Source organism: Columba livia, chromosome 5, assembly GCF_036013475.1.
Source record: "Columba livia isolate bColLiv1 breed racing homer chromosome 5, bColLiv1.pat.W.v2, whole genome shotgun sequence".
Lineage (NCBI taxonomy): Eukaryota > Metazoa > Chordata > Aves > Columbiformes > Columbidae > Columba > Columba livia.
In genome coordinates this window covers 63,199,272-63,220,336 of record NC_088606.1, presented here as the reverse complement: position 1 = coordinate 63,220,336, position 21,065 = coordinate 63,199,272, and the positions used below count along the sequence as shown (strand labels likewise).

Genomic DNA, 21,065 nt, shown 5'->3' with positions numbered 1-21,065 from the left:
GATGGATTCTGTGTTCTCTTTTCCATCATAGCCACAACAGGAATTAAGGTAGGTGTACTTTAAAGCTTTAGCTTTTGAACACAGGTGGCAGTAGCTCCTGCTTTTGATTTGTGGGTGTCAAGAGGATGGAACCAAACTCCTTTCAGTGGTTCCCAATAATAGGATGAGGGTCAACGGGCACAGACTGAAGCATAGGAGGTTCCATCTGAATATGAGTAGAAACTTCTTTACTCTGAGGGTGCCAGAGCCCTGGAACAGGCTGCCCAGAGAGGTTGTGGAGTCTCCTTCTCTGGAGACATTCAAACCCACCTGGACACATTCCTGTGTGATCTGCTCTGGTGAACCTGCTTTAGCAGATGGGTTGGACTGGATGATCTCCAGAGGTCCCTTCCAACCCCAACCACTCTGTGATTCCGTGCCTTGGCTCTATGATCTACGGAAGTTAGTCTTCACATGATGATTCAAACTGAAGCCCTGCTAAACTAAGGAATTTTTTAATAGATTAATCTGAATACACCCTCTGTGCTTAAAAAAATGTTAGCAAGAGATAACAAAGGTTTGTAAAGGTTCGGGCAGGATGGAGGGAGGGGAGAATCATCTTAAAATGTTTTTTCTGCTATACTGACTGCTCCAGTAACAAACTGCTCCTCATCCTGTTTTAGGAGCTCCACAAAGGCGTTCTCCCTCTGACAGTTTTGTTCAAAAACTCGAAATGTGGAGGGCGGTGGCTGCAGTCCTGCCGAAGGCCAAAGTCCCCACGGGCAGGACGCGCTGCCTGCCGCCACCACAGCCAGGCAGGAGCCTCCTCCGGGGGACCCCTCGGCATCGCTGTCCAGGAGCTGCTCCAGGGGTCCGTCCCCCGCAAACGCTCAGCATGAAGCCGGGGATCCAGAGGGTGGAAGCTTTGGATGCGGGTCGTTTGGTCTGCGTGGAGTGGGAGGATGGGAGCGAGAGCCGCTACCCCTGCGTGTGGCTGAGGGACAACTGCCAGTGTCCCCATTGCTTCCTGCACTCGGCCAGGGCGCGCAAGCTGCTCTTCGAGGACCTGGATGTGAATATTGTGGCGAAAGACGTCGCTCTGCCAGACAGAAGAAAGGTATGTGGAGCAAGCTTTTGTTTGTCCTAGAGTTTCAAGTTGTACTTTAGTCACAATTTGTTTATCTGCAAGCTCTGCCGTGTATCTGCAAAGCTTTTAGGAATAATCACAAGCTGGGGAACTTGGATCTTCCCACCTTTGTGTGAAACTTCATTTTATAGATGTTATGCAGAGAGCACAGAAAGCCAGGCTTCGGATTTAAGAATACAATCGTGCTTTTAAAAATTCTGCCCTATGTTTCTTCATCAGCAGATGCTCTAAGGAAAGCGCAGGCATTCCCCACAGTTTTAATTACACTTTCATGTATGTCTTTTCTCTACAAGTAAATATCTTGAAAATCAGAAAAACAAATGCCAAAGTGATGAGGACCTTAATCTGTAACAAAAATATCAGTTTATTAGCTAATATCCAAGGTTCAAAGGACTGCATCCTCGAGAAAGAATTGAAACCAAATTTGGACCCCATATTCAGAGCTGACCTAGTGTCTGTGTCTATATCTGTATCTACCCACTCTATCATTTTTTCATTAAAAAGAGAAGGCTATTGGACAAGAGGGGACAGGACCTGTTCCGCTATGAATTTTAATTATTTTTGACATATAAAAACCTAATAAATAATTTAAATTATATAGGTTTTATTAAAAAAAAATACATGCCTCCTTTGATATACAAAAATCACTTCCTTCATTTCATGGTTAAAGAAGTTTTAAAAATGTAGCAGTCAACCCTTTAGCAGCTGGGACAGCCCCACTGCAGGGTGAATTTGCAGAGGCTGAGCTGTGCATCAGCATGTGAATGTGAACGGGCAGAATAATGTGAAATGGGAATCTGTACCTACTGAACAGCCTTGAGAACTCAGCTGAGGGTCTGTGCTGCACTGAGCTCTTTCAGTTCATGACAAGCAAAGCTTTTCTTTTTCAATGTATTTTTCAGAAATTAAAAACCAAACTTTAAAAAATTTATTTGAAAAGGGGAAGACGTTTCAAAACTAGGAGAGGGATTTCTCTCCTAGAATTTCTTTCTTGTCCTTTTTCTTTTTTAACAAGCTGTCAGTGTTTTGGAGAGGATATTTTTGCTCTTCTCTGAGCCGTGGTGCAGCGCTCTCCCCTGTGAGATAGGTGCCAGCTTCTGTGATTCTCCTCTTTCTGCTTCGCACAGCTCCCCCAGCGAAAGCAGCCCACACAAACCAGCGAATTAGGTCATGGGTTCATGCGAAAATGACTGTTTATAAAAGGTATCAGAATTTGGATGATGTTCAGGTTGGGTTTTCATTACTCATTTGCCATTATGCTACAGGGAAGGCTCAACCATGACACTGATCTAAATATTACTTTCTGAGGATATTTTTGGGGTTGTTCTGGGTGAAGTTTTTGTAATCTTTTTGTTCTAAAATTCTCTTTTGTTTTATGTTGGAAGATCTCTATTACATGGCCCGATGAACACACAAGCGAATATGAAGCCGAGTGGCTGAAAAAACGATGTTTCTCTGAGGAAGCCAGAGCAGAAATGCGAAAAGATTTATTTTTACCAGGTAAGAATTAAAGCCACATCTATCATGCAGGTTTCAAATGCGAGGGGTCTGACCCTGACAGTCCTGGCTCTAAGTCCAAACGGGGACCAGGTCTATCCAGGTGGAACAGTAGCAATTGCTCTTGGTGACCCTTTCCCACTTATAACCTCTGGACCTGAGAACAGATCAACCAGTTGGGCTGTGTTTGCTTTCCTAAATGCCTTTTCCTAACAGAAAGGGTTGATAGGTCCCAAAAATGAGCCCCATGGACCAGCAGTGTTCTATGTGACAATACAAGCGAGCGTGCACTGCATAATTATTGATTTTTTTTAAAATTATTTTTAGAAAGATTATTTAGAATTACAAGGGAGTTATAACTGAAATGTTACGAATTCCTTTTCCTTGGCCTTCTGTTAAAAAGTAACTGTGTAATATAGCAGTGTCGAGTGCCGAAGTTCAGGTTGTGTTTGCTCTGCGTCCCCTGCTGTCTTTTGTTCATGAAGCATTTTGTACAACCAGCAGTGTTAACATTTACCCAGTACAAATCACTCACCCTTTTGAGTGAGCAATTATAAACCCACCGGGTTTGTCATGATGCACATCATGGTTTCCTTGGCAGCCTTTCAGATTGTGTGAGCGTGAAACCTGTGAAAACTTGCAAGATTTCTGCCGCTGCTCTTGAAAGTGTTCCTGTGAGATCTGCTGTTGCAGAACGTTGTCGATCTGTGTTCAGAGTTAAGATTGTACTCGTTAATACTAGAGACTGGTTGATGGTGTGAAACTCAGATCCAGGTATTGGTTTCCTCAGAGCTCAGCAAAAGGCAAATCTGCAATTGGTTTACGCTCCTTTTTTGGGGGGGTGTTTTTCATATTCATGAAGAAAAGAATGTTTGTTTGTTTTTTCCCATGAAAGATGAGAAATGGGAAAATATGTGGCCCTAGGTATTTCCTGCATCTGAGCTTTCTTTGGCACTTTAAGGACAACTGTAGGGTGTGGTTTATCTTTTCCAGTTTCTGCAATTATTCCTTAGCTCCTATCACCCATTCCCCAAAACAAGTGTCTTAAGATTCAGCCTTTTATATCTGGCTTAATACTTAAGTGATGAGTAATATTTCCACTCATTTCAGTGGATCATATAACGAACTCTTCATAGTTCAGAATGGAACTTTTTTCCTCCAGTGATATAAAAATTCATCTCTATAGCTTTGGCAAGAATAAACTCCACTGTTTACTATTTTGGAGGTCTGGGCACGTTCCCAGAATGAACGTGGTGAAGATGCAAACCTCATCAGGGAAACTAGACTTGATTTCTCAGGTAGTAAGAATTTTTATTTGGAAAAATTAAGCTAGCAAGATGCATTGTAGCCTTTTGGGGGATGTAAATGAATGTAAATTGAATGTTGCTTTAATGAATGCTCAGACAAATTAGTCTAGATCTCTGTTTATGTTTATTAGCAAAAGTATCAATAACTGAGATTTCAGTATTTCAGATGTAATGCTACTTTTTCCCCCATTATGAAGCCTAACTTGCTGTCATTTGCCTTTGTACACACACATTTATGCAGTGCTTACTCTCAGCATCTAAATATTATACAATTCTTGTTTTGGAGGCCAGTTCTCCCCTCTGCTACTGCTCATGTCCAGTGAAGCCATCTAGGTAAAATATACACCAAAGATATGTTTCATTCTTTGAGCAACGCTTTTCTAAATTCTGTTTTCTGTGGTAGATCTGAAGAAATATGTTTATAAAAATTATACTACATAACAGCCTGCATTAACTTGGGCTTTGTTTAGTAGCACCGTGCTACTCTTCCTCATATTCCCAGAGAAGATCTGGCTTGTTTTTACAGTTTTCCCCAGCTTTTCTCATGTTTCAGTGGCAAAAAAATGCTGCAGTAATAAAGCACATAAGTTTGCTTGCTGGCTGGTTTAAGACCTGTTTCTCATTGTGTATCAGGGTAAGTTTAGAATTGGTTCCTTCTGGTCAGTGTAGTTACACACTGCAAATTACATGCCCTTAAGTAGCTAATCATATCCCAGCAGTGTAGGGTTACAGACGGCGATGTGAAATGCCAGCCCTGCGTGCTGGTTCAACAAATACATATATGTAAGAGCAAACTTCACTGCTGACGTTATTACAGCTGTGGCTTTTTAAAAATTCTTTGTTTTTGCAAGACATTGTGTGCTCTTCATGTTGCTTTTATGATGGTTTTTCATCATCATTTCTGATTAAAAAAAAAAATGAGATGTCAGGCATGTGTCAAACCTGGAGGTCAGGTTTTCACTGTATGGTGGAAGTGACTATAAATAGCTCCATGGAAATATATCAAGTTTCCCCTTTTAAAAACAGTACCAGATCCTCCCCGTGGCGTGTGCAAAGTCCGCTGTTAGCGTCCATCGAGGCTCATTTCAACCAGCATACAAGATACTTCCAAAAGAGCAGCAAAAGAAATGTCTTCTACTTCTCCAGTTCTGATGGCTCAAAGATACTCTTTTTTTCCCCTCCTGTGTCCTTGTGTTTTCCCCGACAAATGTCACAGGAGTGATTTACCATCTCAACAGGACCCTGGGGAGAAAAAAAATTCAAAAATCCCAAAAAAAACCCAACTAAATATTGTCACAATGATGATTAGGTGGAGAAGATTCAATAGAAGTAGTACCTGGTGCTACTTGCATAATTAATATTTTTAACTTTAGGTTAGGTTAAGGTTTTAAGCTAAGGTTAAAGGTTTCAGATGATGATGGACCTCTAAAATATGGTAATATGTTATTATATATATATACATATATATATATACATACACATATTGTATATATATTCAGATCCACCAAATTTTGAATTGCGATGTTAACAGCATCAAGGGTGCTTTCAGTTTCTCTACTAAGTCCTGAGAGATTATAAAAGGAAGAAGTTAAAACTAGTTATTTTAGTAAAACAATTTATCCTGTAGTAATAATTAATAAGAACTTATCCCATGAGTTAGGCTGCTATATACATAATCCACAATATAGCAAAAATGCATTTGGCTTTCAACAAACATTACAATACACATTGGTAGACAAGATGAATTAAGTTAATCTATAATATCTATTCTTTCTTTCCCTTGTTACTCCTTTATAGGCGGTTTTGACCAGCACTGTCCCAGTCTGCACAGTAAATGCTGCATAATTCCAAGTGCATGTTTGCATGCGCACTGTCTGCATTAACTGGGCAAAGCCCATCTTCTCATTTTGTACGAACTCTAATGTAGATGGCTTTTTATGGCTAACCTGATATGATTGAGAAATGGGATTCTTTCCTTTTTTTTTTGTTTTTCCAAATTATTTTTCTGAAATGGAAAGAGGTGGTGAGTCATTAATTCTCCAAAAGCAGTTCATTCTTACCTTTTTGAAAAGCACGTAGATCTGGGGCATTATTAGTCCTAATGTAAATGATCAATAAATACGCAAAACAGTTCTACAAGATGTTTGTTTTCATCCCTTAGGAATTCTTTAGCTACATTGGTAAACATAAATATTTTTGTTTTGGCAACTGCAACTGTGCTGTGCACGTGAGACTCAAGGCTGCCCAGGCACTAACGGCTCAATCCTATTTTTCTCACCCCTTCAGCTTTTAGAGGTTATTTTCTTAGATTTCTACTATAGTACAAAGGAAATCATGTTAACTCTGGTTACACAGTGGGAAAAAAATCACGTGCTATGCCGACATGATAAAGTAATGAAGAACATGAGTGGGATCAAGTACTTTTCCCAGTGGGAAAGAGTATGGCCCCTGTTCTAGTGCAGATTCTTGATAGATTTTTCAGGCTGAAGGGGATGTGGATTAAAAATGGGAATAAAGTTCCTGGTTTTCGGTATATGGGAGAATAACATGCCCTGTGGGGCACATGATTTCCCAAGACTTTCATTTGGACTTTTAAAAAAATATTGTTAAGTGGAAGAACTTAAATATCTTTACATCATAGAATCTTTTTATTTTTTTTTTTTTGTTTTATGATGTATGCTTTCCTGTCCCTTTTCCAAAGAATTGTGGACCTGATAATTTGTCAAAGTGTAAATATTGGACAGCATGTAACAGTTTCATCTGGGGGTGAGGAGAACGAAATCTTTGTAAATGCTGCTTATTTTAGTGTAGAACTATTACTTGTCTCTCTTCTACTGCTGTTGTACTTACCTGGCTGTGATGATCTCTGGGATCGGTCAGGAGAAGTTGTTCTTCACCGCTTTTCTTACAAATATGAATTAAAAGTTGTTTATGTGTATATGTCAGACATAAGTGTTAGAAATCACACCTCAGATCTATTGCAGCTACTGCAAGGACTGTAAGTAGCACCAGTATATTTTAATTAAGCTCTAAGATCTCTCTGAAACTCCCTTCCGCCCCACCACAATTATCAACATGTAAAGCATAGATTAAAAAGGCTCATGGAAATTCTATGCTAAAATGATGAGGAAGTCGCCATATAAGCTGGGCTTTGCAACTTACTATATGCGCCTGGTCTAAGTAATCGTCTGATCCTCAGCTGTGGAAAGGCAGTATGATTGTCAGCAGCTTTATTAGCTCTTCGCTAGTAGTAAACATATTTACTATGCATACAGCCTTGAGCTGGTGTGTAAATGCTGCAAGTTTCTCCCCATTCTGCACGGCTTTATTGCTGAAAATAAATTGCTTCATTTTAGTCATTTCTGCTTCTTTCTGTTCATGGAGATTATGCATTCCTAATATTTTGAAAGGTTTACACAGTGCTGTAAAGACAGTGGTTTGGCTTGTGCTATAAGTATGGAAGTTTGTTCTTTGATTATTTTTCATCATTTTCTTTGGCATATTTCATCTTAAGTGCTCATATTCATATTCTCAGCATAAAACAATTGACCCTGTTGCACATATTTGTGAATGTCCTAAAGAAACGTGTCATCTTTAAAAAAATAGTCAAAGTGTAGCTGTAATGGTTTACCATCAAGATAGATAGATAAACTTTGCAGAGATCTGTGTTTTATGCAACACTGTTCCTTATTTTCATCCATGACTATGGTTGAAAGGAACAGCCACATTAAATTTGCAGATGACACCAACCAGGGCTTGACTGGAAATGTGTTGAAGGACCCAGGTTACAATTCTAAATGACTTTGACAAATAGGAAAAATTATAAAAATATAAGAATTGAGGTGGTTTTTTTTTTATGCTGGCAGGCTGGTTTGGGATCATCAAGGCAAATGTTGCTTTCAGCTGAGTCCAAAGAGAAGACTTAACTTAAGAGATGGAGTTGTCCTTCTGCTCCATCTGATGGAGTTAAGGCTTCTATAGTGTGTATCTGTTTTGGACACCATACATCAAAAAAGGTGACAGAGTGCCCGCTGGAAATCCCTGCACATGACACATGGAATAAATGAAGTGTGGGTTAGGGGGGAAGAGAGAAGGATCCATTTGTTTTCCATAGTCATGGCACAGATGTCACCATACAAATGAATGTGTACATATGTGAACAGATTTTTTTTTCTTAATGCTATTCAGAATAGGTAAAAAATTCGAGCTCAGCCAAACGATAAAATGTTTCAAATTAAAAAGAGGATTTTAAGACATGAAGCGAAGGCACATTTTTAATAGCAATAACTTTCCAAGCTGCACTGGATTTTTTTTTTTTTATCCCACTCTCAGATACCAACTGCTGCTGCGTCCCATACGTTTCCCAAGATTAGTAATACTTGGAGCTGTGCACAATGCTTTTGGCATATTTACCACAGTGTCATTATAGAGTACATTGGCAAATGTCGTGGGAGGAAGGTTATTCCTGCAGTAGCTCAAAGACTCAGCTCTTGGCTGCATCAAGATGTCACTGCAGGGCTGGGAACTTGGAGCCTTTCTTCTCTGAAACATAAGGTAGGATTTATAAGCCTTTGTGGACCAGCCCACATGATTAAAAAGAAAAGCAGCCCCAAACCTCTGAGGATGTTGGCTGCACTTGTCACTGCAAGCAGAGTCATGGGACAGAACTGGAACTTTGAAGACAGAGTTTATAGCCTTCCCAGGTGGGATTTAACTATATTTACCACTTTCTGGCTTTGTTTGGGTTTTGTTGTTGTTGGTTTGGTTTTGTCTTGCCTTTATTTTATATATATAGATATTATTTATTTATTTTATACAATTTGGCAAACATCAAAAAAAAAAGCCTAAGAAGCTGCTTTGCTTGAACCATTTCTCAGTTTTAGTCTCTGCCCAGAGAGTATTAGTGAACAGTTCTGTTTCCTTGAAATTGTGCAATCATAGCGAATCAAATGATACAGGTTAAACATCTCTTCAGTTCGCAGGCAGTGTTGACTCCTGAATACACCGCAGAGTCTGGGAAAGGATAAATTCCCGGTACGTTAGATAACTGATAGTTTTCACACAGAGAAAAGATTTCTCTGGCAGGTTACTTACAGAAGCATTTTGTATTTGGCTTTTGTGTCCCTCAACTCCATGGAGCTTGAGCTGTGAGGCCAGATGTCTCCACTGCAGGGATCTGGCTGGGAGGAAGAGCAGATGAGTTGATGTTCCTTGGATGTTCTCCACAGGGTGGATGTAATATGTTATACCAAAATTAAGGATGGTCCCAGACAGGTATGCTGAGTGTGCGCTGGTTTGCAGTGTTGTGGCAAAGCAGGTGTTTGCAACAAAAGCCAAAACCACCCCAAAACCCCAACACCGCAACCCATGTTGACTGGCTGCAGAAGGTAGAACTTGCAGCAAGCACAGTGGGAAGTGGGAATTTGAACAAGAGGACTTGACTTGGGGAAGCCTGGGGCTCCTGAGGTTGCAGTTAAATTCCAGGTGTGTATATTTATTTCCCAAAGTGGGGAAAACCCATTGATATATTCCGTGAAATATCAACATTCCGCTATACGTTGTTTTATGTAAGGAAGATCAGGAAAAAATATTAGCAAGAAAGACTAAGAAGGAAAAGTTGAAACATAATATTCCATTTATTTTCACACAGTTATTTACCTTCACCAACACTGAGGCTTAAATATGTTTTTCCAAATTATATTCTTGGAAGTTCATGCAGCATACCTAAAACCATTTTAATTTCATAACTTGTAATAGAGAAAAAGGAAAACATTCATATTTTATTTTTTCCCCATCGTTCAAGTGTGTGAAAGGCTGTCTATTGAGTTAAACACACTGGAGCAGTGAGTAGCAGGCCATGGAGTGGTCTCAAAAATGAATTTAATGAGGTGAGATTATGTCCCTCCTCCAGGACTGTGCTTTTTAAATTTTGCGAACATGTGAAATTCAGCAGCTTGTCAATCATACTACAGCTTCTTTGAAACACAGGGTAGAGCATAAAAGATGGTCTATGTGGATAGCTTATATTTGGGTATGTGCTTTGTGTTTCTTGGACAGTCTCTAACTCGCCTTAGCCAAAGGGGAGAGGAATACTAGTGGCTGGAAATTTGCAGACTTTGCAACTCCTGAAAAAGTGTTGTAATTATGTAGTGTCTGGGTTTTCTCTTTTTATGAGTATGTTGCATTTTGTACTTGCTACATATATCTAGAGAGAGGGATAAAAAAACGCCAAACCTGGCCCTTTTCAGCCCTTTGAAGTGCAGCAAGTCCCTCAGTCACCAGCTGAAATCCTTCAGAGCTCCCATTCTGAAAGCTGCTTGGAATATGTAGTAGTTTTCATTGATCCTGCATGTTGAAGGGATCTTGGAATAAAAGAAAACTATAAGGGTTTGAAAAATGATACCATCTATGTTTTTCAAATGTTTGTGGTCTCAGTTCTAGTACATAATCTCTTTGATTGATGATTGGACAAGTTAACTGAATATTAGCTAAAATGCCAAGTTAGCTAGATGTGATTTAAACAAAACTATTATTCTATGGAATAGACCTTTTCGTGCTTTACTGTGCACTCCCTAAAGAACGAGCAACTTCAGACCAAATACATCAAAACAAGGGAAACCAGTTATGTCTTTACTGTAAGAATAAGAGCTCTGATTCAGCATTTAAAAGAATGCTTGACTTAAAACTAATGTTTAGTGTTTTGCGAAAAAAACTAGAACCAGTGCAGAAGTTATGCAAAAGGAAATTTTGTCCTGTTTACCCATCACTGTGCAGTGTTTTTGGTTTGAATGTGTATGTATGATTATTTCTGTGTACACACCAGTAAACTGGCAAATTAATAAGATTTTACAAGGGGAAATTAAAGAGAAGAGAGCAATTAGGCAGATAGTATTGTATTTGGGGAATATAAATCTGAAATAGATCTTTAGTACAGGAGAGAAATGCTCTCCTTTGCATCTTCCTGAAGTAAGATAAATGCTCACAAAAAATCTGCAGACAAAAAGGAATGACACCATCCTGCAGAATTTAACATAACTGGGTATTTCATGAAGACAAATCTACAAAAGAAAACTGATTGGTTGCTTATGTAATTGATGTAGTTACTCTGCTTCTAAACTGTTATAGTGATGTTTGTCTCCTGTTCCTTCATCAGGAATATATTATTTTCATGTTATATATCCATACAATGATACCTCTGAGAGAGATCTTGGGTTGTTCCATGCTACTTTACCTTAGACAAGAAACTTCCAAAGTAGTCTTAGTTTCAAATTTTCACTCTTGTGGTTCACCAGTACAGAGGGTAAAAGGACTCTGCTCATTTCTGATGCACTGAAAACAAAAATTCCCCTTCAAATGATCTATTAAACTTCTGATTTAAAATATTGTAATTGATGCATTTTGTTGAATTTCATCACAAAGATCACTTGTTATCCATACAAACTCAGGGACCCAGTTTCAGGTGACTGACTGCAGGACTGAAGATATATTCACAAATGCATAGAAATCACATTAGCTAACTTCATACTTTGTGTCCTGAGCTTTGATGCTGAAACAAAGTGCTTGATTCTCTATTTCTTTCCTTTCAGAACGCCAGTACTGGGGCTCAGACCTGCAGCTTCCCAAAATACCTTTTGAAGAAATCATGTTGAATGATGAAAGCGCATACAAGTGGCTATGCACCCTAAAGAAAGTGGGAATTGTGCTGCTAACAGGAGCTGCTACTAGGCAAGGAGAACTGGTTAAACTTGGCAACAGGATTGGGTTCCTGCGTCTCACTTTTTATGGGTAAGGGTTTTTTTTAATATCCTTGCTATCTAATCACCTCTAATGTATGTCACACCAGCTCGCTGGACATATTTTGTGCATTAATTTATTAAAATGAGGTGAAATTTATTCTTCTCTGCATGTTCAAAAATGTGGTGCCAAATAATATTCTGATTGCTTTGCTGTCACAGGCAGGGTATGTAAAGACCAGCAGCTACAACATTAACTGCTGAGAGTAGGAAAAATGCCAGAAAACAGATGATGTCAAATAAGAAGATAACCACAATATAGCTGTATTTATCCACACCATGGCAGAAAATTAAAAAACCCTCTAATGCAGTCCCCTTCAGAACAGAGGAAGTTGTGTGTACTGAAACTTTTTCTTAGCCTGATTTTGAGTCGTGGAAATGGATAAGACTTAGACAATGTTGTGTGTCACATCACTGAGAAGACGGGCAGAAAACCCATTTCCCTGCTTTCAACTGAGTCTGCTCTGAAAGCCACAACCAGGCCCAGCAAACATTTATTTTAAGACGGCTTTTTTGCAAAAAATAAGAGCCCAACCTGCAGGAGATCAAGCAGGAACTTGTAAATCATCCTTTTGATGCCAAGAGGTGGTAAACTGAACGTCTGCCTCCTCAAGCACCTACTGGGTGAGTAAATAAATGATGATGGGGGCTCATGTCTTGCTGGGCTGTGTCAGTGACCTCCATCGAGCTAAGTAAAGGAGCAGAGTTATTAGTTCCTTAGTTATTAGTATTGTCCTGTCCCTCACCCACAGCTGTTGGTATATTTTTTTACACTGTATATCAAAAAAACCTATTACTTGGATATGTACTTATTCTTAAAAAAATAATAATTCACAAAAATACATGGTAGCATTTAAACATGGTTGTGATTTCTTGGTGCCTGAATAGCCACCAAACCCAGAACTTTCAGGGCTTCCCATCTGAAAAGCTTTCTTCTCCCCCATAATAGAATAAATAGAATAAAAATTGTGGCACTTGAATTTACCTCTAGTTCAGAGAAAAAGCAAGCAAACCATATGGGCAATAACCAGTGTATCCTCCTTTGTTTAAAAAAGAAAACCAAAAACCCTCTAAAATAAATAGAAGTGGGGAAAAAAAATCCAACCATAGCCAGAAAGACCATGTTCTCTTAAGACTGCAAGTCAGAAGGAAAGATTTTCAGCCTCCTAACCCTTCTGTGTGAAGGCACATATGAGCTCTGCTGGAATATACAATGACGTGAGGTTGGTAAAAGCAGCACTGTGACACGAGGATATCATATCATATCATATCATATCATATCATATCATATCATATCATATCATATCATATCATATCATATCATATCATATCATATCATATCATATATAATATCATATAATATCATATCATATCATATCATATCACATAATATGATATAATATAATATGATATAATATAATATCATACAATATAATATCATACAATATCATATCATATCATATCATATTATAATATCATATAATATCATATCATATATAATATAATATAATATAATATAATATAATATAATATAATATAATATAATATCATATCATATCATATCATATCATATCATATCATATCATATCATATCATATAAAATCATATCATTTCATTTCATATCATTTCATATAATATAACATAATATAACATAATATAATATAATATAATATAATATAATATCATATCATATCATATCATATCATATCATATCATATCATATAATATTATATAATATCATATCATATCATAATATCATATCATATCATATCATATCATATAACATCATATCATATCATATCATATCATAATATATCATATAATATCATATAATATCATATGATATCATATCATATTATATTATATGATATTATAAAATAATATCATATAATATCATATCATATATCATATATCATATATAATAGAATATAATATAATATCATATAATATCATATAATATCATATCATATCATAATATCATATCAAATCATATCATATCATATCAAATCATATCATATACTATAATATCATATCATATCACATAATATGATATAATATGATATAATATAATATCATATCATATCATATCATATCATATCATATCATATCATATCATATAAAATCATATCATTTCATTTCATATCATTTCATATAATATAACATAATATAATATAATATAATATAATATAATATAATATAATATCATATCATATCATATCATATCATATCATATCATATCATATCATATCATAATATCATATCATATCATATCATATCATATAACATCATATCATATCATATCATATCATAATATATCATATAATATCATATAATATCATATGATATCATATCATATTATATTATATGATATTATAATATAATATCATATAATATCATATCATATATCATATATCATATATAATATAATATAATATAATATCATATCATATCATATCATATCATATCATATCATATCATAATATCATATCATATCATATCATATCAAATCATATCATATCAAATCATATCATATACTATAATATCATATCACATAATATGATATAATATGATATAATATAATATAATATAATATAATATGATATAATATAATATAATATAATATAATATAATATAATATCATATCATATAATATCATATGATATAATATAATAACATATAATATTATATCATATTATATCATATAATATAATATAAAATCATATCATATCATTTCATATCATTTCATATCATTTCATATCATATATCATATATCATATATAATATAATATAATATAATATAATATGATATCATATAATATCATAATATCATATCATATCATATCACATCATATCATATCACATCATATCATATCATATCATATCATATCATATATAATATCATATAATATAATATCATATAATATCATATAATATCATATAATATCATAGCATAGCATATCATATTATATCATATAATATAATATAAAATCATATCATATCATTTCATATCATTTCATATCATATCATAATATCATATCATATCATATCATATAGTATAATATTATATAATATCATATAATATCATATCATATCATATCATATCATTTCATATACTATAATATCATATCATATCATATCATATCACATAATATGATATAATATAATATAATATAATATAATATAATATAATATAATATAATATAATATAATATAATATAATATCATATCATATTATATCATATAATATTATATCATATTATATCATATAATATAAAATCATATCATATCATATCATTTCATATCATTTCATATAATATCATATCATATCATATAATATCGTATCATATAATATAATATAATATGATATGATATAATATAATATAATATAATATGATATAATATAATATAATATAATATAATATCATATAATATAATATCATATCATATCATATCATATCATATCATATCATATCATTTCATATCATTTCATATAATTTCATATAATATCATATATCATATATCACATATAATATAATATAATATAATATGATATTATATAATATCATATAATATCATAATATCATATCATATCATATCATATCATATCTCATATAATATCATATAATATCATATTATAATATAATATAATATCATATCATATAATATAATATCATATCATATCATAATATCATACAATATAATATAATATAAAATCATATCATATATCATATCATATCATATCATATCATATCATATATAATATCATATAATATAATATCATATAATATAATATCATATAATATTATATAAAATCATATCATATCATTTCATATCATTTCATATCATTTCATATCATATCATATCATATCATATCACATAATGTGATATAATATAATATGATATAATATAATATGATATAATATAATATCATATCATATCATATAATATTATATCATATTATATCATATAATATAATATAAAATCATATCATATCATTTCATATCATTTCATATAATATAATATCATATCATATCATATCATATCATATCATATCATATCATATCATATCATATCATATCATATCACATAATGTGATATAATATAATATGATATAATATAATATGATATAATATAATATCATATCATATCATATAATATTATATCATATTATATCATATAATATAATATAAAATCATATCATATCATTTCATATCATTTCATATAATATCATATAATATCATATCATATCATATCATAATATCATATCATATCGTATCATATAATTTAATATAATACGATATAATATCATATCATATCATATCATATCAAATCATATCATATCATATCATATCATTTCATATAATTTCATATAATATCATATATCATATATCACATATAATATAATATAATATAATATGATATCATATCATATCATATCATATGATATAATATAATATAATATAATATAATATAATATAATATAATGTAATATAATATAATATAATATAATATAATATAATATAATATAATATAATATAATATAATATAATATGATATAATATGATATAATATCATATTATATCATATAATATTATATCATATTATATCATATAATATAAAATCATATCATATCATTTCATATAATTTCATATAATATAATATCATATCATATCATATCATATCGTATCATATAATATAATATAATATGATATGATATAATATAATATAATATAATATGATATAATATAATATCATATCATATCATATCATATCATATCATATCATATCATATCATTTCATATAATTTCATATAATATCATATATCATATATCATATATAATATAATATAATATAATATGATATTATATAATATCATATAATATCATAATATCATATCATATCATATCATATCATATCATATCATATCATATCATATCATATCATATCTCATATAATATCATATAATATCATATTATAATATAATATAATATCATATCATATCATATAATATCATATCATATCATAATATCATACAATATAATATAATATAAAATCATATCATATATCATATCATATCATATCATATCATATCATATCATATCATATATAATATCATATAATATAATATCATATAATATTATATAAAATCATTTCATATCATTTCATATCATATCATATCATATCATATCATATCACATAATGTGATATAATATAATATGATATAATATAATATGATATAATATAATATCATATCATATCATATAATATTATATCATATTATATCATATAATATAATATAAAATCATATCATATCATTTCATATCATTTCATATAATATCATATCATATCATATCATATCATAATATCATATCATATCATATAATTTAATATAATACGATATAATATAATATAATATCATATCATATCATATCATATCATATCATATCATATCATATCATATCATATCATTTCATATAATATCATAAATCATATATCATATATAATATAATATAATATAATATGATATTATATAATATCATATAATATCATAATATCATATCATATCATATCATATCATATCATATCATATCATATCTCATATAATATCATATAATATCATATTATAATATAATATAATATCATATCATATAATATAATATCATATCATATCATAATATCATACAATATAATATAATATAAAATCATATCATATATCATATCATATCATATCATATCATATATTATATCATATAATATAATATCATATAATATCATATAAAATCATATCATATCATTTCATATCATTTCATATCATTTCATATAATATCATATCATATCATATCATATCATTTCATATCATTTCATATAATATCATATCATATCATATCATATCATAATATCATATCATATCATATCATATCATATAAAATCATATCATTTCATTTCATATCATTTCATATAATATAACATAATATAATATAATATAATATCATATCATATCATATCATATCATATCATATCATATCATATCATATCATATCATTTCATTTCATATCATTTCATATAATATAATATAATATAATATAATATAATATAATATAATATAATATAATATAATATAATATAATATAATATAATATCATATCATATCATATCATATCATAATATCATATCATATCATATCATATCATAAAACATCATATCATATCATATCATAATATATCATATAATATCATATAATATCATATAATATCATATGATATCATATCATATTATATTATATGATATTATAATATAATATCATATAATATCATATCATATATCATATATAATATAATATAATATAATATAATATAATATAATATAATATAATATAATATAATATAATATAATATAATATAATATAATATAATATGATATAATAACATATAATATTATATCATATTATATCATATAATATAATATAAAATCATATCATATCATTTCATATCATTTCATATCATTTCATATCATATATCATATATCATATAAAATATAATATAATATAATATGATATATAATATCATAATATCATATCATATCATATCTCATATAATATCATATAATATTATATTATATTATAATATAATATAATATAATATCATATCATATCATATCATATCATATCATAATATCATACAATATAATATCATACAATATAATATCATATAATATCATATCATATATAATATAGTATAATATAATATAATATCATATCATATCACATCATATCATATCATATCATATGATATCATATCATATATAATATCATATAATATAATATCATATAATATATAATATCATGTAATATCATAGCATAGCATATCATATTATATCATATAATATAATATAAAATCATATCATATCATTTCATATCATTTCATATCATATCATATCATATCATATCATATCATATCATATAATAATATCATATCATATCATATCATATCATATCATAATATCATATCATATCATATAGTATAATATTATATAATATCATATAATATCATATCATATCATATCATTTCATATCATATCATATCATATCATATATAATATCATATCATATCATATCATATCATATCATAATATAATATCATATCATATCATATCAAATCATATCATATACTATAATATCATATCATATCATATACTATAATATCATATCATATACTATAATATCATATCATATCATATCATATCACATAATATGATATAATATAATATGATATAATATGATATAATATAATATAATATAATATAATATAATATAATATAATATAATATAATATAATATGATATAATATAATATGATATAATATCATATTATATCATATAATATTATATCATATTATATCATATAATATAAAATCATATCATATCATTTCATATAATTTCATATAATATCATATCATATCATATCATATCGTATCATATAATATAATATAATATGATATGATATAATATAATATAATATGATATAATATAATATAATATAATATAATATAATATAATATAATATAATATAATATAATATCATATCATATCATATCATATCATATCATATCATATCATATCATTTCATATAATTTCATATAATATCATATATCATATATCATATATAATATAATATAATATAATATGATATTATATAATATCATATAATATCATAATATCATATCATATCATATCATATCATATCATATCATATCATATCTCATATAATATCATATAATATCATATTATAATATAATATAATATCATATCATATAATATAATATCATATCATATCATAATATCATACAATATAATATAATATAAAATCATATCATATATCATATCATATCATATCATATATAATATCATATAATATAATATCATATAATATTATATAAAATCATATCATATCATTTCATATCATTTCATATCATATCATATCATATCATATCATATCATATCATATCATATCATATCATTTCATATCATTTCATATCATATCATCTCATATCATATCATATCATAATATCATATCATATCATATCATATCATATCATATCATATCAAATCATATCATTTCATTTCATATCATTTCATATAATATAACATAATATAATATCATATCATATCATATCATATCATATCATATCATATCATATCATATCATATAAAATCATATCATTTCATTTCATATCATTTCATATAATATAACATAATATAATATAATATAATATAATATCATATCATATCATATCATATCATATCATATCATATCATATCATATCATATCATATCATATCATCATATCATATCATATCATATCATATAACATCATATCATATCATATCATATCATAATATATCATATAATATCATATAATATCATATAATATCATATGATATCATATCATATTATATTATATGATATTATAATATAATATCATATAATATCATATCATATATCATATATAATATAATATAATATAATATAATATAATATAATATAATATAATATAATATAATATAATATAATATAATATAATATAATATATATCATATCATATCATATCATAATATCATATCATATCATATCAAATCATATCATATCAAATCATATCATATACTATAATATCATATCATATCACATAATATGATATAATATGATATAATATAATATAATATCATATGATATAATATAATAACATATAATATTATATCATATTATATCATATAATATAATATAAAATCATATCATATCATTTCATATCATTTCATATCATATATCATATATCATATATAATATAATATAATATAATATGATATCATATAATATCATAATATCATATCATAGCATATAATATCATATCATATATAATATAGTATAATATAATATAATATCATATCATATCATATCATATCATATGATATCATATCATATATAAAATCATATAATATACTATCATATAATATCATATAATATCATATCATAGCATAGCATATCATATTATATCATATAATATAATATAAAATCATATCATATCATTTCATATCATATCATATCATATCATATCATATCATGTAATATCATATCATAATATAATATCATATAATATCATATCATATCATATCATATCATATCATATCATATAGTGTAATATTATATAATATCATATAATATAATATCATATCATATCATATCATATCATATCATTTCATATCATATCATATATAATATCATATCATATCATATAATATAATATCATATCATATAATATAATATCATATCATATCATACTATAATATCATA

At 29.1% G+C, this 21,065-nt stretch overlaps 1 protein-coding gene and 1 long non-coding RNA gene across 8 annotated transcripts in view; one reads left to right on the top strand and one right to left on the bottom strand.

Annotated features, from left to right (window-relative positions):
* The first annotated feature begins 712 nt into the window (after positions 1–712).
* BBOX1 (gamma-butyrobetaine hydroxylase 1) overlaps positions 713–21,065 on the top strand; it is a 37,430-nt gene continuing 17,077 nt past the window's right edge. Inside the window, exons 1-3 of the mRNA XM_065065471.1 lie at positions 713–1,096; positions 2,512–2,626; positions 11,517–11,715. Of these exons, the coding sequence (XP_064921543.1) occupies positions 713–1,096; positions 2,512–2,626; positions 11,517–11,715 (698 nt within the window). The remainder of the gene's footprint in view (positions 1,097–2,511; positions 2,627–11,516; positions 11,716–21,065) is intronic.
* Positions 4,040–21,065, bottom strand: part of LOC135579623 (uncharacterized) — an 89,302-nt gene continuing 72,276 nt past the window's right edge. For 3 of the 7 annotated variants that reach the window (XR_010473134.1, XR_010473139.1, XR_010473133.1), the window contains one exon: positions 4,040–11,259. This is a non-coding gene — a long non-coding RNA (uncharacterized LOC135579623). The remainder of the gene's footprint in view (positions 11,260–21,065) is intronic. The other 4 variants (XR_010473138.1, XR_010473135.1, XR_010473136.1 and 1 more) reach the window with 3 other exon arrangements.